Raw genomic sequence first — 21227 nt, 5'->3', positions numbered from 1 at the left:
CTTGTGCTAAAAATCAAAGGCTTGTGTTACGAACATAAGGTCTGCTGAGTGGGTCAGAGGGAGGGCTTTGTTACTTGTCCGAGTTTGGAGATTCTGTCTGGTGCTAAATGTATTATGCACTCGGAGGTGTCTAGAACCATTCCCAAGTGAATTAAAGACTGGGAGGATTCAAGGTGGCGCTTTCTGAATTTTATTAAGAACCCATGGTCCTGGAGACAGGACAGCATGATCTGTAGATCTGAACAGGCCTTTGTCTGTAGTGTGGACCTCAGAAGAACGTTGTCCAGATAAGGGTAGCTGTGAATGACCTTGAGCCAGAGGTGAGCTACCACTGCAAGCATGAGCTTGGAGAAGACTCTTGGTGCTGATGCTAGGCTGAAGGGCATTTTCCTGTATTGGTGGTGGTACCCTATGTAGACACAGTTCAGAAATCCCCTGTGCTGTATTTGGGAACATGGAGGTATGCCTCCATGAGGCCTACTGAGGATAGGAAGGCCCCCCGGTGTAGAGCCTCCTTGACGGTTGCTGGGGGGGGGGGGGGTCCTATGGCCACTATCTCTGGGAGATGAGCAATCAGTGCAGGCATCAGGTATTGCTTGTGGACAGACCTAGAAAGGGAAGAAACCTTCTAATGTGAATGGAATGAAACGTCAGAAAATCTCCATGCTGAATCGTGTTTAGAGTCCAGGTGTCTAGCGTTGTCTATTTCCACGTGTGAAGTGTTGTAGCCTTCTTCCCACACATTCAGGAAGAGAGTCAGAACTGTTGTAGAGAGGTCTTGGAGGACTGGGAGGGACCTGTTCTGCTCTGAGTAGAGGTCTGAATCTGATTCAGAACCAGATAAGCTTTGAGAACTTATAGTTACAAGGCCAAAAGGAAGAGCTGAAGGGGAACAAAAGGAAGAAGGGGCCCTGTTAGGTTTCCTTTTGTCTTTCTTAGAAGAAGTGGGCATAGTCTTCTTCTTGTCTTTAGTTTCCATTAAGATATTCTTAAGGGCCTCTTCTCCAAAGAGCTGGGACCCTACAAAGGGAATGGTGGCTAGGTTTCCTTTGGAATAAGCATCCATATTACAGTGTTTTAACCAGAGTAAACATCTTGCTGTTGTGGTCGCAGCAACGGAACGTGCCGCATAAATCATGGAATCCTGTGTGGCATATAAGATAAAGGTATCTTATATAGTTTTAATAAACACCTAGGTAGGGTGAAACTATCTAACTCCTTATTGTTAATAATATCCTCTACCCAAAGAATGGTAGCCCTAGAGAAAAGAAAGGTAGCTGTGGAAGATAGCCCTAAGCACCAAGGCAGTGGCCTCACGAGCCTTAACGCTGCTTCAATGCACTTAGGATTCATGGCTCCCGAGAATAAGGCTGCCACAGCAGCATCAACCAAAGACACCTTAAGTTCTTCAATAACTCCCTGTGGTAAAGAGTAATACCTTTATTCCAGGATGGAGGCCTTCCCGCTTTGGAGGAGGGCATTTCTTTCAGCTTTAACCAGTTTTTCAATAGACAAAGGAAAAGGAATTTCAAAATTAGCTGGCTTTGGCTCTGGAAACAAGGCATCACTTCTAGAAGGAGGCTTGGCTAGTTCTTGAGTGAAGGAATCAATATGTAAAGACACCATAGCTTTGGGGAGAATGGGAAGAAAGTCATCCTTATTAAACAACCTTACATTGGAAGGTTCTTCCACTGAACCCAGATCAGACCATTCCCCTCCTTCTAACTGTGCTGTTGTATCTAACAAAATGGTGAAACTCTTTTAGACTTACAGTGTTTCCCTTTAGTGGAGAACTGAGGGTCTTAAAAGATGCTTTATGACAATTCAGACCATTGGTCCATCCAGTTACAGAACCTTTCCAGGTGGTCAGACAGAGAAGGGTCTTTCGAAGCCCTACTTGGAAGTATCAGGAATTGAACTCAGGACCTTTTGTATACGAAGCATGTGCTCAACCACTGAGCTATGAGCCTTCCTCTGATCTTGGTAAGCGTGGAGAGGACTTGTTTAGCCATTTTCCTTGAGGAAGAGGTATGGGCATCCAAAGGGGCCTGCCTTACCTCTATTTCCTCCCCCTGGGGATGGCTGAGTATGCTTGAGAATTCAAGTGTTACAAGCCTGGTAAAATAAAAAATATTTTTTTGGTGGGAAATGGATGGGCAAAACAGGGTCTCTTCCCACTATGAGGGTCCCCAGAATGGCTTACGTGGCCTGGAGAAGACCTCTGGGTTGATGTCCTGACTGGTTTCAGATGGGGCAGGAACAGAAGAGAGAACACGTAATCCTGCATCTTCCCGTTGGGGCGGGGGCAGGGATCTGCAGCGATCAGTCTCGATTTGCTGCATTGTGCAAGAGTTGGTTGCTGCAATGGCATCAGCATCATGTGGGGCACAGGTGTCAGCTTTGCCTGGATACCATGGACCCCCTGATAAAATCAGTAGAGATAAATACTCTTTGTAGAGATAAATAATAGGAAAAGAGAATTAGAGGCCTGAGTAGAGAGTTTGTTGAAAGAGAAACTAGAACAAGATCTGTGCAGGGCAGAGGCAAAAAACGAACTGGCCACAGAGGCCAGGACCAAGGCAAAAAGCATGCTCACATGCTTCTTGCTTGTCTTGGGCAGTGGGAGGAGTTAACCCATGATGGATGTCTCCTCGCACCAGATGGGAATGATCCAATCACATTTACACAGGCACGGATACCACTATCTATGGTTTTCACAACTCCAAGACATGAGTACCCTTAAGATTATCCCACCCCATAAAGAAGCTTTACGTGTTAATGTATTGACACTCTATAGAAAAAGTAGCCTCAATAATGGGCATACATTAAATACCAACATTTTCATATTAAAGAACAACATCCCTGCTATTCTCCTATTTAAGATTACAAAAGTGAGGAAAAGTGTTTGCAATGTCACATTTAGATACCTTTGCCCAGTTGATTCTCTTCATAGACACTTCAGGGTTGTATTTTTTCTTCTGCTTCATCCCAAAAGGCAGTGCTGGTGCAGCTCCTAGAGGAGGTATGCCACCAAAAGGAAATGGTGGTGGTGGAGGGCCTCCAAACATAGGTGGTGGTGGAGGAGGAGGAGGAGGTATAGACCCTCCAGGCAAAGGAGGTGGTGGAGGTGGTAAAGCACCAGGTAATGGTGGTGGTGGTGGAGGAGGAACAAAGGCTACACCACCTGGAAGAGGGGGTGGTGGGGGTGGTGGAGGTGGCATCCCTGCTGATGGTAAGCCACTTGAAGATACAGGAGCCTGCAAAACAAACAAGTTTTTGATTTGAGGGGAAGCGAGGAAGAACAGAAAAAATTCTGCTCACACAACAATCAACAGAGGAACCTAGCACGTGTAATTCAAATGGCAATCTGGCAACCTTCACATTCTGGATGTCTCCCAGATCATTCAAGTATGCAAGGTCATTCAACTGTGTTCTATTACATATTATTAAAGGATTTCACTGAGATGAAATCTATAATGAAAGAGAATGTGGTCTTACACCATGGGAGAAAAAATCATTTTCAAATCAGTATGAGTCATTTAACAGGAATGGGTTATATTTTTGGCACTACATTACAGTGAGAAGCACTAAGCGCCATATGTAACTTCTGTAAGAAATTCTTCACATTAAAATAGATCAAGAGAATTAATGAAGTGACATTTGAAAACAAGAAAAAAGGTCCATTAACAAAATACATTCCAGCGGTTTAAGATATTTTTATCTGTCTGGTATTCAAAGAACTGTTAGAAAGGAAGCCAACTGGCTGAAACCGAATTATCATCATAAGGTTCCCATATTTAAATATTCACTACCTCAGAAAATCCATCTTCTAAATGATATTAACTGTACGGGCTGGGAAATTAGGATAAAGATCTGGGTCTTGGCTGTGATTTTTAATAACGTTCATGTCTACTAGGAAGGTAACATGAGGGAAGTTCATAATCTGTACCAATTGAAGCTTTTAACACCATAAGATCTTTGAGGGCCTGGCCCAAACATCAGCATGCCCTCCTTACAGTAAAATGCAGCATCATTGGCATGAAAAGGCGTCAACTGGAAATCTACTCCTCAGAGTTCTCTTTCTAGAATAAATTCCACTGTAGCAAGTGAACTTTCACTGGCAGACTAACAGATAGATAAGCTTTAAAACCTTTATTTTTCAGCTGTCCCCTTAAAAACATCAACACTAGAGACAAAATCTATTCTGTGGAGTTTTTTTAATCTGTAAACTGAGAACCATAGCCAGCATTACCTCTATGTCCATTAGAATGCTTAGCATCCTATAGGCACTAAGTATCAGCTAACATAATGGCATAAAAGAAATTGTATTTCTTAGGAATTTTCAGTAAGCATTTGAGTGCATTAATACAACCACCAAAAATTTCTCCATTAACTATCTCCAACTACATTCAAAATACCAAAAGATTTAGAAGACAGTTCCTCTAATAGCCTTTAGGTGCAACTGAATCAAATATAAATTGCTCATGTACAGCTGACATTGTATGCCTTAAGTAATACCTATTTCCAGATCAGTTAAAATAAGCTTTCTAACCAAAAAGCACATTAAAGGAATATATAACAAAATGAACATACTCACAAAACCAAATGCATGTAATACACTCTTAGCAGTTGCTTATGGAAAAAATCTTAAAAAACAGAAGAGTCTTGTGTTTCATTTTTATTTGTATGCCTTGCAGCTAAGATCATCTAGTGTTGGTGGGGTTTAGTGCTACAGAAGTGACTATTGCTTAAAGAATGATTGAAAAGGGCCATAAAACTCACAAAAGCCACTGTCAATAAGTAAGCATATTTGTACACTATCTCTTTTCAAAGTCATATTGATCTGAAGTCCTATAAAAACACAAAGTGCATGTCCCCTGTTCATTTAGGTGGAAGGAACATATGTGCATACACACATATATGCATGCATGCACGCGCATACGCACACACACACACACCTGATACCTTCACTGAAATGAAAGGAGCAGTTTTTGTGGGAAATGAAGTTTCATGGGCATGCTGCAACTTTCAGAACTGTTAGTTTGTTTTAATCACTGTAGTGTTTACAGTCCACATAAAATTATTTACACATCCTCTGCCCTGGGTATGTAGGAGGTGAGCAGCCCACACCATCTTCTCAGATGACCTGCTCATCTACAGATGAATAGAAGGAACCTATCACTCTGTCTCACTTCAAACACTGAAGCAACATTTCTCCTACCACTCATTCTTAACACGCTGTTAGCAATTTTCTTTCATTCTAGCAAAATTAATTCTCTACTTCGCCCAAACTAGAACTCATTTTGACAGAGCGTAAAGTCCATCTTTTTAGATTACCTGGGTTCGTAGCTGTTGGATTTCAGCTTCCATTTCTTTGATTTTCTCTTCTTGCTTTTGAAGCTCAGCTTGTGCCTCCTGTCGAGCTGTGAACTCTTCATCAAACTGCAATGATCACCAAATTGAAACACTCATCCATCTATCTCCAAATTTAATACTGCAACTTTCACACAAGTGTTATATATATCTACTAAAATAATAGAAGCCTATTGGCTTCCTAGACTGGTGAAACATAGATATATATATAAATATGTATCTCTCTAATTTTCCAAACTTTGTGTCCATCGCCTCATCCACGTTCATGCACAATTGCAATCTCATGTAAATAAATGTTATAGCAACATTAAGAGAGCAATCCAATGTCCCCTAAACAATATCTGGGGGGCCATAGGATTGTTCGTCTCCGACCTGGGAGCCAGGAAACCATGCTCCCCGCCCTGTAGGAGCCGGCATGGAGAAAACAGCACCGGCTACCTCTGCGCTCAGAAAACAGCGTGGAGATGGGGAATAGGGGCGGGGGGGCGGGGATACCAAGGGAACTGTAGTACCCTGTTTCCTATGGCCGCCCCAGTCTCCTTCCCTCCTCCTCCAAAGTGCTGCTGCTAGACAGGCGAAATCACCCATCTAACAGAAAGACAGGGTGGGTGGAGCACAGAGGCAAAGATCGCCTCCACTGGCCTCCCACCCTGCATTGGATAGTTCCGAGTTCAGAGGCTGCCAATTATCCACATTGCGCCTTAAACCTTGAAATAAGCATATGATTTTTTTAAAAAAAATACAGCAAGTTATTGAATATAGAAAACAAATCAATGGCATATCTCCTCTGATCAACAGTTTCAAAATATTATCAGTGCTAGGAACTACCTTTGTGCCTACCTTTTTGGAAAACTCTGTTGCTTTTTGCTCACTTTCTTCTACTTTTGCTTTGTCCACACAGCTATCTAAAAGGATTCGAACCATAAGGATTAACATAAATTCCACTTTAAAAGACAAATATGTACATGAGTTATATCACTGTTTTTGACTATAAACAAACATTTTCAAAGCTTCAACGTTTCTAGGTTCAACAGAGTTTCAAAAATCCAAAATTTGAATTTCAAATTCAACTTTGTAGCAACTTGATGCTGACTGGGTAAAAACAGTTCTTGATTTCCCGAACTGAAAAATGTTTTATTACAGGGTTTTCCTCCCAAAGCATTTATGATCCAAAATTCTGATGAACCATTAAACCAAAATGTATCAACCTTTGAAACTTCTCCAGTTTTCAGTGAGAAAAGGGTACAAATGTTCCTGTCCAGTAACATTTAAAAAAATCACATATGCCCGTCTTTACTGATCTTTACCATTTTTGCCATTCAGGTTCACTAACAAATGGTAAGAATGTATCAAAACACTAACAAATTGAAAAACAAAAGAAAAATAACAACACAGCATGATACTACCGAATCTGCTGAAGCTGAACATACTAGACTTGCTCCTACAGCTCTGATGCATAGGCATCAGTCCCTGATCTCACCTGACCAAGAATTTGTTACATGCTGAAACAAGAGATTTTCTGAATGCACAAGGAATATGTTTATTAATACAATTAAACATAGGACATGTATGTCAGGCATGGATTCTAGTGATTAAAAACCTAGGCCACAATCCAAGCCCCTTTTAGTCCTATAGATTTTGCTTTCTATCATTAAAATCAATGGAATTTAAGATGGCTTACCTTTGACTGGATCGCACCCATACTGACAAACAGTGATCTTATAAAAATATAGTTCTTAAATAATTACCAAAACATTGAAACATGTAGTGCTAAAATGAACATACCTACAAGGTGAGTGAAGTCTACATCCAACCTTCCCCTATACTTGAAGTCAGGATCCATGCCACTACAGTGCAATACTATTTGTGAAACACATTCTTCTATTATCTTGTAATACTGAGGCCTAGTATATATATAAAAAATACAATTATTTTTACAATTAATAAATTCCACATAAAATAGGGAAGAAACATTTCAATGCCCTTAACAACCAATAAGAGTACATCCATTTTCATACATATGACAACTGAATTATTTTGTTAGTTAATTAGTTTTTATTAGGGCCACAATCCAGCACAGGTGCAACATTCATATTCAGGGCATTCCCCTACAATCAATACACTGCTTACCTCTTCTCCCCTAAATGTACGTCCACAGGAAGCAGAAGAGACTATTACTAGGAACAGGAGTTCTGTATGATAATCCCATATCTTCATCCAACCGCTCCTCCCTGTGTTCCAGAGCATGAGTAACCTGCATCATGCCAAGGAGGAGGTCTGGATGGCTATATGGAAGGCATGCACAGATGCCCTAATTCCCTGAGGGGAAGAGGAAACCAAGTTCTATTGAGCCTAGAGCAGGGATGGGGAACCTGTGGCCTTCCAGATATTTTTGGACTGCAGTTCCGATAAACTTTGACACTAGCCTCACTTCAAAGACAACAATCCAGATGGGAACCCAACATCTGGAAGGCCACAAGTTCCCCATCTTTTTTTGTGTAGACTGGATTGTTCCCTAGGCCTGCAACCAAATGGTGTGTGTGTGTGTGTGTTTCCAACTGGTTTCTCTTGTTTTTGAAGAATATACCCTTTACTTTACCCCTTTTCCAAAATAACCTCACTTTTGCTAATAGATCTCTAATAAAGCAAAGTCCTAACTCTCTGTCCCCTTAAAAATCTTTTCCCCATCCAAGAAAAGGGAGCAATGCATATAGGCTGACAAAGCCCAGGATCCAATTTGATTGGATACTTGTTTTTCCCCATGCCAGTTAACCCTCCCTACTATTAGATTATCATAAAAATGGAGTAGCATGAACATGTCTTTGACTCTGGTGGCCCTGAAAATTACTGCTTGCTTCAGCCTCCAGAGGAGTCACCGGTATAACTATGGATGCGGTTATTTATATAACTGCTGAACTTGCTTAGAGATTGTATCCGTTTAAGGTTGGTCAGAAATTAGTGTTCTTTTTCTTTTTTATGCAATTGCTGGTTCCTTAAAGGGAGCTGGAAGATCTGTCCCGCTTTCATCAAGAATACCACAGATCTGGATTGCATATGTCCAGATTTAGAATAATTAACTCGGTGGTGGCAGCTGTCGATTATTAAGGATAGACGTGCCTGTCTACATGTTCTACCTTGTAAGAAGGATGCAGCAAGGGTCATTTCATTAGAAGATCACCTGACCTTGTATGCACAATTAAGGAGAATGTTACCTTGATACGCGAACACCAAACTTTAAACTGAAAAGCAAAAAATAGCTGACTTACCGGACATAATAATCATTCCTTATGAGTAGAAAATGTTGTAAAATGGATAGGAAGTAGTTTTCAGATGTTGTTTCTTTCAACATGTTATTCAGCAGGTGGTAAACCTCATTCACATCAGTACAAAGAATGTCAAGGAAATGCCAAAATAGCTTTACAGGAATAGATTATAACTCTGCATTTTGGAAGAACCCAAAGAGCCCTGAAATGTGTTCCATGTTCCCAACAGAGCTTTGGACTCTAATCTTAGTGCTCACAAGTCCTTGGGTATGTCTAAAGCATCTCTCTGGATTCCAAACTAACAATTCAAGAAAAATATTAAATATTTTTAATAATTCTCACTGAAATGTTTGTCTACAACTCACAAACTTAAAGCCCATATTTTGCCATTCAGTATATGACAGTGGACAAAAAGAGCAATATTTCTAGCTCCAAAACCTCACTGGCATCCAGAAATCTCCCTGGATCCCTGCTGGCTGGGGATAAAGGGAGTTGTAGTCCAAGACATCTTGGGGACACCCAGTCAGGGAAGGCTGCTTTAAAGCTTAAAATTTACTTTGTGATCAGAAATTCACTGGCAAAGACAGGTTGCTTACCTGTAACTGTAGTTCTTCAAGTTGCCATCTGTGCATTCACACATATGGGCTTTGAACCTGCACAGAACCCTGTTCAGGAAACTTCTATAGCTGAGGAATTTTTGGCAGGAACCCTCCCGCAGCTTGAGATCACCCACTGCAGCCTCAGAACCAAGCAGAGTCTCAGTACCAGCATAAATATTGACACTGAAGAAGGGACGGTGGGTGGGTTGTGCAAATGCACAGATGACCACTCAAAGAACTCCAGTTACAGGTAACCAAACTGTGTTTCTTCTTCGTGGTTTCAGTGCATCACACATCTGGGCAAGTAGCAAGCTGACTTACTGGTGGTGGGTCGATGTCATACTTTAAGACACTAGACAGAACTACGAAACCGCAGTCGGCTCTGGCCCACACACCAAGTTGGATATGGCTGATGAAGGTTGACGGTTTCAACCAGTTTGCTGCTCTGCAAAATTCAGGAATGGAGATTCCTTTCCCAAATGCCACTGACATAGCCATGGCATGAGCCAAGTGAACTGAGGCCAGCTAATTCATATGCCAACCTGATAGCATAGACCACCCAGGACAACAGTCTCTGCAATGACAGTGGGAATCCTTGCTGCACACAAATAAGCAAGGGGACTGACGAAATGGCACAGTCCTCAATTTATAGAAAGCCAATGCCCTTCCAAAGTCCAGGGTATGAAGAGTAAATTCAAGCAAAGTAAAAGGAGACTGAAAGAAAGCCAGGAGTACAATGTCCTGATTCAAGTATAACTCAGACACCACTTTGTGCAGGAATGCAATCTTGAGGAGAGCACCCCCTTACCGTGATGGAAAGTCACACAGAACAGTGATCAATGAGTGAAGTTCCCTATGAGGCTACTACAATGGTGGTTGAAAGAAAACTGAAGGAACAGGGAGGAACCCACTAGGGACATGTGCACTGGAATGGGGGGGGGGTCCCAGAAAAAAATCCTCAGTTACAGAAGTTCCCAAATGGGGCTCCACACAGGTGAAGAGTCCATATGTGCGATGTGCAGAGACCACGAAGAAGAACCAGTGGAACTGGTACAGTATAGGTATCATACTTTCCAATCACCTAGACCCCACCAATACTCAAGAGGCTGCACTCTGTGTTAGCTGAAATTTCTGAACCATCTTTAAAGGCAGCCCCATGTAAAGCACATTACAGTAGTCCAGCCTAGACGTCAGTAGTGCATGGATAACCAAGGCCAGGTCAGAACTCTCCAGATAGACTGGTATGCCAGCTGCAGACCTAAGCTGGTAAAAAGCACTCCTGGACATCACCTGAGCTTCCCCAGGTAGCACACTTGGCCCTTCAGGGAAATGTAACTCAATCTAAGACTAGTTGTAAATGTCTATCCAAGGTAGACAGTCTGCCTACCGCAGCACTTCCATCTTGTCTAGATTAAGTCTCACCTTGTTCACCCTCATCCACCCCAAAACTACCTCTAGACACATATGTTTTCATCATATGGTAAAGACAAATTGACAAAAACTGACCAAAACAAGTAACTAACCATTTCTATTAGCAAGGACATAAGTGTTATGTTCATTACTTACCTATAAAAAGCTAATGAGTTGGTTTGGACTTAAAGCTAAATCATAGTTTACCATTTCAAGAACATCTCCCTGGGCGCACATATTCCCCCTCCTTCTCTGGCACGGCCACAATGAGTTCAGAAGCTTTCACTTCTGCTTCTGATTAGCAGCAGCCTTTGTGAAATCTAAAGCAGAACAAGCTGTGGTTGATCTTAACTATGATTAGTGGAAAAGCCAACTTCAAACCATAGTTTATGAAGCTGCCTTGTTTTCACTAACCATAAAATTAACCAGTTTAGGGTTCAGATTATATGGTAAACTGTAATTCATCTAAAATGCAAGCAGCAGCTTCTAATATCCTCCGTTCAACCATGTCAAGGAACAGAGACTGCGAGGAAACTAGGCTCATTTTCATTATGCTTAACCATATAGCCATTTAGTCCTTCAAGAACTTTTTAACAAAAGCAATAGCATTTACAAACTATTTTTCTGTTTTTATATTTTTATAAAACATTAAAATTGACAAAGAAAGCAAGATCACATCATCCTTACAAAAGAAAAAAAAAATTCAAAAGGATCATCAAAGCACATAATGGCAAAAAAAAACCCTCAGGACACATACATGACAGGAAAAAAAGGTCTATACCGTATTGCTCTTCTGGTAGTGAAGCATCCAACACTTATCGGTTTAGTGATGTGACAACACAAAATGTTAATTTGCACATGAAACTGTGAGGAAGGGGAAAGTCGTCAGTTTCACAACGATTACACCACATACGGAGGCAGGTTTAAGGCTGAAAAGAAGTCCCAAAACACAGGGAAGCTAAGGAAAATGCAGCCCAAAGACAAGGAGGGGGGAAGGAAGGATACAGAGTAAGCAGTGAACTGAGGGAAAAACTGAAAGAATACATTAAGAATAATACTTGAGAAAAAGAGAGATGGGAACTGAGGCAAGGAAGGGCCAAGCAGTAGGAGGGCATGCTCTAAAAAGCTTCACAGTACATGGAACAAGGGGCATTATGATCTACGAATGGAGAGAGGAACACAAAAAAGGATAGGTGGCTTTTTGTGGGCCAGAGTTGACAGTGTGCTGAAAAGCAGGAAATTGGGGCGGGGAGATAATGAAGGCATGTGTTTTGAAAAAGGGACAGCTAAGTAGAAAACAAAACTGGAACAAAATTGGAAAGTGGGAGCGGGTGTGTGAATCACTGAAAGGACCGGCCAAGGGGGGTTCCGAGGACTGGGGACTGGGAATTCTGCCAGGTGTGACTACTACTGTCGTTGTAGCATAGTGACTTGGCAAACCAAAGGGGGCAATACTGGCAAGACTGAAATGTACAACATCCAATTCTTAGGCATCTAGTCTCCTTTATATTTTATCTCCAGAACTTTTAAACAATCATCTTAAACAGAAATTCCTCTCTATACCCTTTAGCTGAAGAACAGTAATTTGTTCCATTAACTGTGCATGTTTAGTATCAAGGGAGAAAGTTTCAATAAAAGTTTGATGTGTGTTTGACTGATTTATCACCACCCCCCAACTGGCTTGTGCTCAATTTTAAGTAATGATGTCAACACATGTATTAGTTGTTCATCCTCTACAACTTCACACACACTCCAAATAATGAGATTAGAGTAGCTAGCTTTATTGTCTAAAGCTATTCCATTATATATTTGTCAAAAGATTCTACATTATTCTTAGCTTCTACTAGTGTTTTCCTCTTTCTGTAAGCTCTCTAATCAACTCATCTTTATTCCAAAACCATGCCTTTTTCTGCTAGCATCCATTTCTATGGACAACAATGTCATCTTTAAAAAGGATATTCCATTTCTACTTTGATGTCATTGAGGCGGTGAGCCAATTCAATTAAGTCTTCTTCTTTGTTTTCATCAAATACTTTCAACTGAATATCAAGTTCTTCATTCTCCTTCTCTTTTAGATCCTAGTATTCCATGAAATAAATCAAATAATTATCTTAAAACTTATTTAATTGGCATACTTCCATCTCTTCTATACTTACTGTACAACTAAGCATAGCTAACCAGTTGTATGTTGAGTTTCAAACAGAAGAACTGTTGCAGATACATTTCCATCCTCTGTATGTTTAAGACTGATATATTTCACCACAATATGATACGTACAGACTGAGTCAAAGTGACAGTATGACAATAATTATCACATTATTTTATAGGCATAAACAATTCAAAGCTTTCTAGACAAAATAGAAACTTGATCCAGTACAACAGTCAAGAAACATCTTAAAGGATTTGAGCTATTCTAACACAAATTATCTGTAATATTGAGAACATCTGAATAAAGCACATTGATATATTCAAGCACAACAGTCCCAAGTATGGCGTGTTCAGAATTCTGTTTAAATTGCTGCTGTTTCTCTGCTGCCACAATTGTGTCTATTCCAAGAAGTGTGCCCAATGAAGGAATTTTGCCCTTGCCCTTTCCATGGAAAATCAACCTAAAACCCTATAAAGTGCTATCTTCCTTTGCATAGTCTTCATACACATATCCACATAATCCTCCAATCTCAATTTGATCAGTTCTCATTCAAATGAGGTAATGGTGGCACCTCTCTATCCAGATCACAAAGCTCTTTGCATGTGCTGCTTACAGTTTAGCAGACCATATTTAGAATGGTGTTGATGGTATTTAAAGTTTTAAATTCTATGAGTAGATTAGCTATATCAAATTCATATCTCAAGCCTACTCAAGATGAATCTCTGTGCTGGGGTGGCACTCAATGTCAAAAATACCTTTCACTTCCAGTGATGGATCCTACAAGATGCAAGTCTTCCACTTACAGGGTGGATGTATAGGATCAAACCTATACCTTGCATAAATTCAGAACAATCCTCTGGTTTCAGAGTCACACTAATATGAATCAGAATCCTACCCCACCGGTAGACGAAAGAATCATATCTACTCCTCTAACTATTCTTTAACACCCTGACTAAATGTACAAAAGAATGGTTGAAGGGTACTATGCTCTAAAATGCTGTTGGCTATGTGGTGCAGCTATATTACTCCTTTACTTAAATGCTAACTGTGAATAATTATTGGCTGTTAAGAATTCCAGATTGGTTTAGTAGTTGATTTTAACCAGCTTTTGTTTATGACTGCAAAATACCTCCAGCAAATTACAATGTATGTATCATTTAAACATACATTTGGTGAACAGTATGACAAGTTTGAAGTCTGGTTTTTATATAGTACTTCTACATCTACATAGAACCATTTTCTCCTAAGTGCAGCTATCGTTTAAATACTAGATGATTTATCTGTAACACATTAAAAGCACATGCATAAAAAAATTGGGGGGGTTTAAGAGAAAAAAAAATCCAAACTTTTAAAGCATGCCACACTAGAGATTGTTGGGATTAATATATCACCTTGAAGTTCTTTTACTATGATCCCTTTTATCTTGTAGCTTTCAAAAGACATTCGATAATCACAACTGAGGACATTCAAAGACGATAACAGAAGAAGTAGGATGACCAGACGTAGCGCCTACAACAAAAATGTCAGCAATGCGGAGCCCACAGTTAGCCAGAGAGAACAGAACTCACTGAATCGAATAATGACTATCTGATTTGCATAGCAAGAGAATAAACTAAATCAAAGGACCATAAGTCATTTAACCATGCAGCAATAAGAACCTCTCATCACCTTTTCAGATAATAGAAAGATATATAAGGATATCTGCAACATTAAGCATATGCCTAAGTCAGCAAACCTCTTGCAGACAAAATGAAACAATTTAATGTTATGTAAATACTAGCATAAACAAAAACAATTTATATGACATAAACATGTTATACACTCATGATGCTTTTACAGCAAGAGTCACCTACAATAAAGCCCATTGGACCTTGGTCTACGATGAATTCTAGTGCAACTGGGAAAATCAGAAATATTAACTTCTCTTTCTAAATTTGCAAATATATGCAATCTACTTAACTCTGAAATTTTCCTGTTGACAAGTAAAGCTTAGCTGGTGGTTTATACTGATGTTAACCTCAATAAAAGGCACAGAAAGGCAATCCAGCTCTCAGACTGGACGTCAGGATCAGCCCTCCATTTCAGTTTTTACAGATAGATACTTACATAGTTAGGATATAATTGAGACCCTAATTTCAATCAAGCACATAAACTTAGTTCCACCTCAATAAGCCTTATGCTCTAAAACTACCTTTACAAATATTAATAACTAGTTCAATTTGCCCCACATATTTTTTTTTAACTAAAACACCAAGTTATACTTATTTCAAGGCTTTAAAAAGAGAGACCCTGCAGTTGTGTAATAAAAGATTTAATTAAGGGTGAACATCTGTCAGTCATGATGCTTCACTAGCTGGCTGTGCAATAGTTGTCCCCAACAACCAGTCTGGAATTGATCAGACCTACTCATTTCCTGCTTATTAAATGAGTGAGTGAGTGATTATCTGCAGTAACCTATCACCTTCCCTTTACACTTCTATATTCCTTTATTAAAATGTGGACCCTTAACTGAACATTCAAATTAAAATCTAAATTAAGCCAAAGGTTAGGAAATGAACTTGACTACTAACTTGTTATCCTGATTGGACTTTATATAATGCAAGGAAGATAATAAATTAAATACCAACAGGGGTTTTTTGGTCTTATATCCTTATATGATCTTTCAAAATTAGAATTTACTGCAATCCAATCAAGCTTGCCCTGTTGCACTGAGAAAGACAATATATAATTTTACTTTTCAAGTCAATGATAATTTTATAGCCAAAAAAATGTTTTTTTTCTTAGCCGTATTTTTAGTAAACCTTTTGCTTCTATAAAAAGGTAAAAAGGTAAAGGTGTCCCCAACCAGTCGTGTCCGACTCTAGGGTGTGGTGCTCATCTCCATTTCTAAGCCGAAGAGCCAGCGCTGTCCAAAGTCACTTCCGTGGTCATGTGGCCGGCATGACTGAACACCGAGGTGCACGGAACGCTGTTACCTTTCCCGCCGAAGCGGTACCTATTTATCTACTTGCAATTTCTTGCTTTCGAACTGCTAGGTTGGCAGGAGCTGGGACTGAAGACGGGAGCTTACTCCATCACGTGGCACTCGGGCCTCGAACTGCTGTCCTGCCGACCTTCCAGTCTGCAGTTCAGCGTCTTAACCACTAAGCCACCGCGGCCCCTTCTTTGCTTCTGTAGTAAACAACTATTCTAACTTTTCAGTCATAAAACCTGTTATTTTTCTATGCTACTTTTCTCATATAAATATGCTGGAGTGGGATATGTTTTTTATATAACTGTTATTGTCACAAGCCATTTTGTACCCAGTCACAATTTGATGCAAGTATACAGTATCCCAATAACTTCCTGTGAACAGTTTGTTAACTGCTGGAGAGGCACAACATAAAGTAGCACGGTGGCTCCCTTTTTGCCATGGGGAAGACACAGTATTCAGAGGTAAACAATGGAGCATTTCATGCCACACAACTGTGTCATCACATCACACAATTTCATCCATAGATCATCCACATCATTTATCTGAACAAATGGAACTGGAGGTGAATGCAATGACTTGAAGAAGTGTGCTAGCTCCATCATATCATATATATACTAAAATCAAACCCAGTTCTCCAAATGCAACACCATCCACACAGAAGATGGAGATATCAGCAGGCTTGAGATAACCCATGGTATGCAAACTACAAAAACAGCTGGGGGGATGACGATGACAAAATAGAGTATCCTTGAAGAAGCTGGAACACTGAACAGGACCACTCCGCACTGCAATATTTTGTTGCAGGTCCCACTTGTATATTCAAACTGGGACATGGGAAAAGGATGCAGCAGGCATCTTGTACACAAAATGTTTCAATTGCAGTCTTGAGTTTATATATGCTACCCGGAATGTATGTGATTACTTATCTAATATCTCTTTTTCAAGACTGGAAATTTGAATGGCCTCAGAAATAGTCTATGCAAGCTTTGTTTACAGAAACAATGTTCCAATCACCTCAAGGAATCATTTTGTTACCACAATCCTTAAGGAAGGACATACTGGTTAAATAGAAATATTTCCTATGTTAGCAGTGAAATAATTCACCAGAGGACTGAGGTCATAATATTTTAAAACACTAAAGATTTTAAGAAAAATAGGTGATAAAGTTTCAGACAGTTACTGCATTTGCTTGATCAAATGCCAAGTGTTCAGTGTTGTGAAAGAGCGTTGTGAAAAATTATAGCCACAGACTAAAATGCAAAGGCTCGTGCTGCAAGGAGCGCTTGCTGTGGATAGTCATTTCCACATCTACTATCTATGCAGTTTAGGAGTGCTGCATTTAGGGGGAAAAAGTGTATAATAAAGTAAATCTTGATTTTATATTAACAGAGAGGACAGCATAAATTAAGTAAGTACATGGTATTTAGTTCTTCTAGTGAGAATCAGCAGCAAAAAATAAAGACTGCTATTCCCACTGAGGGCTTGCACAAATCGAGTTAGATTTTTGGTTCCCATCTTCTTAGACTTCTCAAACTGCTTCAGAAACAAGCCAGAAGAAGAAGAAAAAAACAGTTTGCTGTTTGACATGTGGGCAAAGGGCCACTGTATGGGATCCTTTAGAAATTGGCCTGAGAGTCATAATCCTTATTTTGGTAGTGTGTTTACAGAAGCAGTAATCTGATCACTACTTATACTGTAAAACTACAGCAGTATTTATTATTCTGTTCTTAAGATCATTAGATTAACTAATAAGAAAAGAGGTTATTCTATCGCCTTAGCTTTCTGAGAGAAAACAGATTTGAGATGGTTATTTATTTATTTATTTCTATACCACCCAATAGCTGAAGCTCTCTAATTACAATATCCTACAAGGTTTCATCACTACTTTACGTAGCAGTAACAGCATGCTTATAGTGCAGTTAACATAAACAGATCTAACATGATAACTAGATATCATTATCAAGCATGAGACAAGATTTAATTATGTTTTTTTAGCTGTGCAACTAACAAGCTACACCCAAATTAGGAACGTTTTTCCTTTGCACCTTGTTTAGATTCAAAATGATATCAACTACTTATCATGGCCACGACCAACTTAGGATGCAATCCTATGGCCGCTAGTCACCAGCTAGACGAACACAGGATAGGTCAGTTCCCCGAGAACCGACCTCCCCTCCCACACTGTCTTGTAGGCACTGTGGAACGGCACTGCACTCCGAAGAGGAGCGCAGAGCAGCAAAAACGGGGCATTCCGGGGGGTGTTCCGGTCAAGGGAAGTCGGAAATCCAATAGGACACATCCAACATGTCATTCAGTCGCCACTTCCCCCACTCCACCTTCCCGTGGCTAGACAGCCAAAATCAACTGTCTGGCTGCAAATGCAGGGCAGCTGAAGCACAGAGGGGATGATAGGCAGCCCCCTATCCCAGTAGGATTGCTCCCTTAGTTTTTCATATTGTGTGCCATCAGAATTGTGGACTGAATTTTAAAACCACCCAGCTGGTTAGTTGCACAGCTGAAAAAGCATAATCAACTCTTGTCTCATATTTGATAACTATATCTATCATGTTAGATCCGTTAGATCCAGGAACCAGCACTATGTCATCACCGGCTATCATGGATCCTTAACTCACTGTAACAATGCCTTTGCAGGACTGAACCACTGAATGTGTAAATCATTTACTGTCTTCATCTGTGTTCCTTTTTATTTACTACGTCATTTTAAGAGACCCAATATTAGTAGTTCCTCCTCTTAAAATGGTTAAGTGTTGTTGTTTTAATTTTAGGATGTTTTTAAAGGTTTTTACGTAAAGGGCTTCAAATTCTAACTGGTGGTGCATTTACATATTTATATAATATATAAATGCAATATACCTTTTTTTACCAAAACAATTATTTTATCTTGTTTCTTGAATTTAACAGTATATGCAACAGGAATGTTTACTATCACAATTGCAAAGGGTTTTGATATCCTTATCTTGCTTATCCTTTCCTGTAGGTCATTTTAAGATAGGGAGCTCAGCCTGAAAGACAGTCACTCCAAACAGGAAAGTCTGACGAAGCAGATGTAAAAATTGAGTCTCTCATGTCACAAGTTCATTACTCTATTAATTTTGCCAATATACATTAAAAATTCCCTAGATCAACACAAATGAATATAACTAACCACTCGTCAAGAAATTAAAATGAATTTCCATTATTGGACATTTTAATGCTTTAGCATTTTCCTCCCATTTCACAATGATTAAAAATTATAAAGAACCATTAAAGTCACACTTGGCCGCAGTATGCAAGACTTGTGCAAGATTTATAATCATAAGGCAAGCAAGCACGGTATTCGGTACATTAGCAGTTCTTCTGCAAATAACTTACTGGCAATATTTTCTTTAGCCCACAACGCAGAAATTCGTTTCTCAAGTGTATCCTAAAATCAAGATCTTCAGGAGAAGTGACAAGGGCATTTATGAACTGCATACAAGCTGCCTGTAATTAGAAATTATGGTAAAAGTAGCTTATTAGAATCAGCCTTCCCTATGCACATAAGCAATAAACACTGGAGAAAACAACTTCCTAAACAAGGAAATGTACATTCTAACTAAAACTTTATTTTACAGAGAATGGTAATCAATAGTTTCTGATAGGAAGGAGAGAACATACACCGAATACAAATATATCCTTCAAGTGCCATTATTCTCCCCTTTAGTTTTTAGTAGCAGTGCAAGTTACACATGAAATTTGTGCCTGGACACTGTGAAAAGAGTGTAGCTTTTCTATATGGAATGCTGCAAGCTCGTAAAGTTTTCCAATACCATACATGCCTATAACATTGTCATTATACTTGCTTGAATGATCCTTGTTATGTTACAACTATGACATGACCGAACAAGCCAAAGTACATGTCCAATTGGAAATTAATAGAGAGAAAAGGTGCCATCTGTTGTGATTGTTTTTGCCAGAAGAAATTCTGGCTTAATTGCTGGTATTAATAGTGGTAAAGAGAACATTTCAGTCCAAAATGAATTTATGAGTCTTGCAGTTGTACCTTCAGTCAAGGAGTTTGGATCAGAGAAATAATAAAAATCACAGAAAATCTTTAAAAGACATTCACTGTGGCATCAGTATAACTGAGTATATCATATGGGTAGCATATGTAATGCAATCAATATTTAGACCATTCTTATCCTTTGTGTGTTCTGCAATGAAAATAATATATCCTTTGGCGTTACATTTTTTCTAGTTCAATGCCTTGCCTTCTGAAGCAAGGTATAAGAATACCATGACACAAGGATCAAAGGGTAAGATGACTAAAATACATTGTCAGTGGTCCCCTTAAAAGTAGTAGTAAGAAACTAGAGTGTAATATACAGCAAGCTGATACAAAAGTTTTGTCACACAAACAATAAGGGTAGTTAGGAACAATTTCAATAAACATTCTACCCTTGCTCAGTATTGTATCAAACTAATGGTGATGCTCTTGTCTGTGAACTGGCTAGAATTTTCAATTTAAACACAGGAGACTTTCTCAAGTATCCTCCACTAGGACTAAAAATGGGTCTAACACATGGGTCTAAGGTTGTACAAAAATATTAATATTTCCAAACATCAGCCTCAGCAGGTATCAAGGCTAATGTTTTATTGTATTTACTGCCAAGGCCATTTCTTGGATTTGTAAACAATCTTCGCATTTATCATAACATTTTTATACAAAAAATATTATTATATTATCTGGAGATTTTAGCTTCATCTAGGTAATAAAAATATGTTTTATTTTAGATTCCTCAATGTCTTAAGAAAACAAACTTGGTAATTATATTGCTCATAACACAACTTGGATTTATCAAAGAAAGGGGATGTCATTGCAGCCTAACCTTGACCTTTTATGGAACATAATCTTTCCTTTTGGCTCTTTTTATCACTCAGAGTTTTCATACTGTCATGTCAAGATTACAAAAATAATTCTTGCCTTACGGCCTTAACCTTACAGGGCAGAAGCCATGAACTCAATCATTATATCATTCACAAGATGGTATTCCAGGACTTGATTTTATCTCTGTCATGATTCAAAGCCAATATACAATATGTGAGGGAAAACCCCCACACAGCAGATACAGTAACTAGCCACTTGAAATTTTATTTTCACTGTACCTGAGCTCCCACAGTTATTCAGATGAAGAAACATCTTAGGTAAAAATTCAATAGCCTCCATCATTCATATACAAATGGCAACAACTTGCATACAGGCCATGGGTTCCAAAGCACACAGAATGAGTGGAGGATCTCCGTACACATATTTGTGCACAAACAGGTCTCTGGAATTCAAGATGATCCAGTGCCAATTCAAATGTGGCATTTATTACACTGAAATATTCTCCATGTAAGAGAAACATATACTCTCGCCATGTATATTGCTGTGTGTACAGAAATGCAAGTATTTATTTTGCCATCCTCTATTTTCACAG

At 39.3% G+C, this 21227-nt stretch overlaps 1 protein-coding gene across 20 annotated transcripts in view; it reads right to left on the bottom strand.

Annotated features, from left to right (window-relative positions):
- The window catches only part of DIAPH2 (diaphanous related formin 2), a 503126-nt gene that overhangs the window by 397418 nt on the left and 84481 nt on the right, over positions 1–21227 (bottom strand). For all 20 annotated transcript variants that reach the window (XR_014784817.1, XR_014784816.1, XR_014784813.1 and 17 more), the window contains 7 exons: positions 19141–19251; positions 12605–12723; positions 8640–8756; positions 7159–7277; positions 6214–6278; positions 5338–5442; positions 2928–3257 (listed from right to left, as the gene is read on the bottom strand). Coding sequence is in view for 10 of the 20 variants with exons in the window: in XM_084813816.1 (XP_084669942.1) it covers positions 2928–3257; positions 5338–5442; positions 6214–6278; positions 7159–7277; positions 8640–8756; positions 12605–12723; positions 19141–19251 (966 nt within the window). In the remaining 10 variants the exon portion in view is untranslated. The remainder of the gene's footprint in view (positions 1–2927; positions 3258–5337; positions 5443–6213; positions 6279–7158; positions 7278–8639; positions 8757–12604; positions 12724–19140; positions 19252–21227) is intronic.

This window comes from Heloderma suspectum, chromosome 9 (genome assembly GCF_057233095.1).
Source record: "Heloderma suspectum isolate Gila_16-S chromosome 9, 16-S_ref, whole genome shotgun sequence".
Lineage (NCBI taxonomy): Eukaryota > Metazoa > Chordata > Lepidosauria > Squamata > Helodermatidae > Heloderma > Heloderma suspectum.
This window is presented reverse-complemented; position numbering and strand designations above follow the sequence as displayed.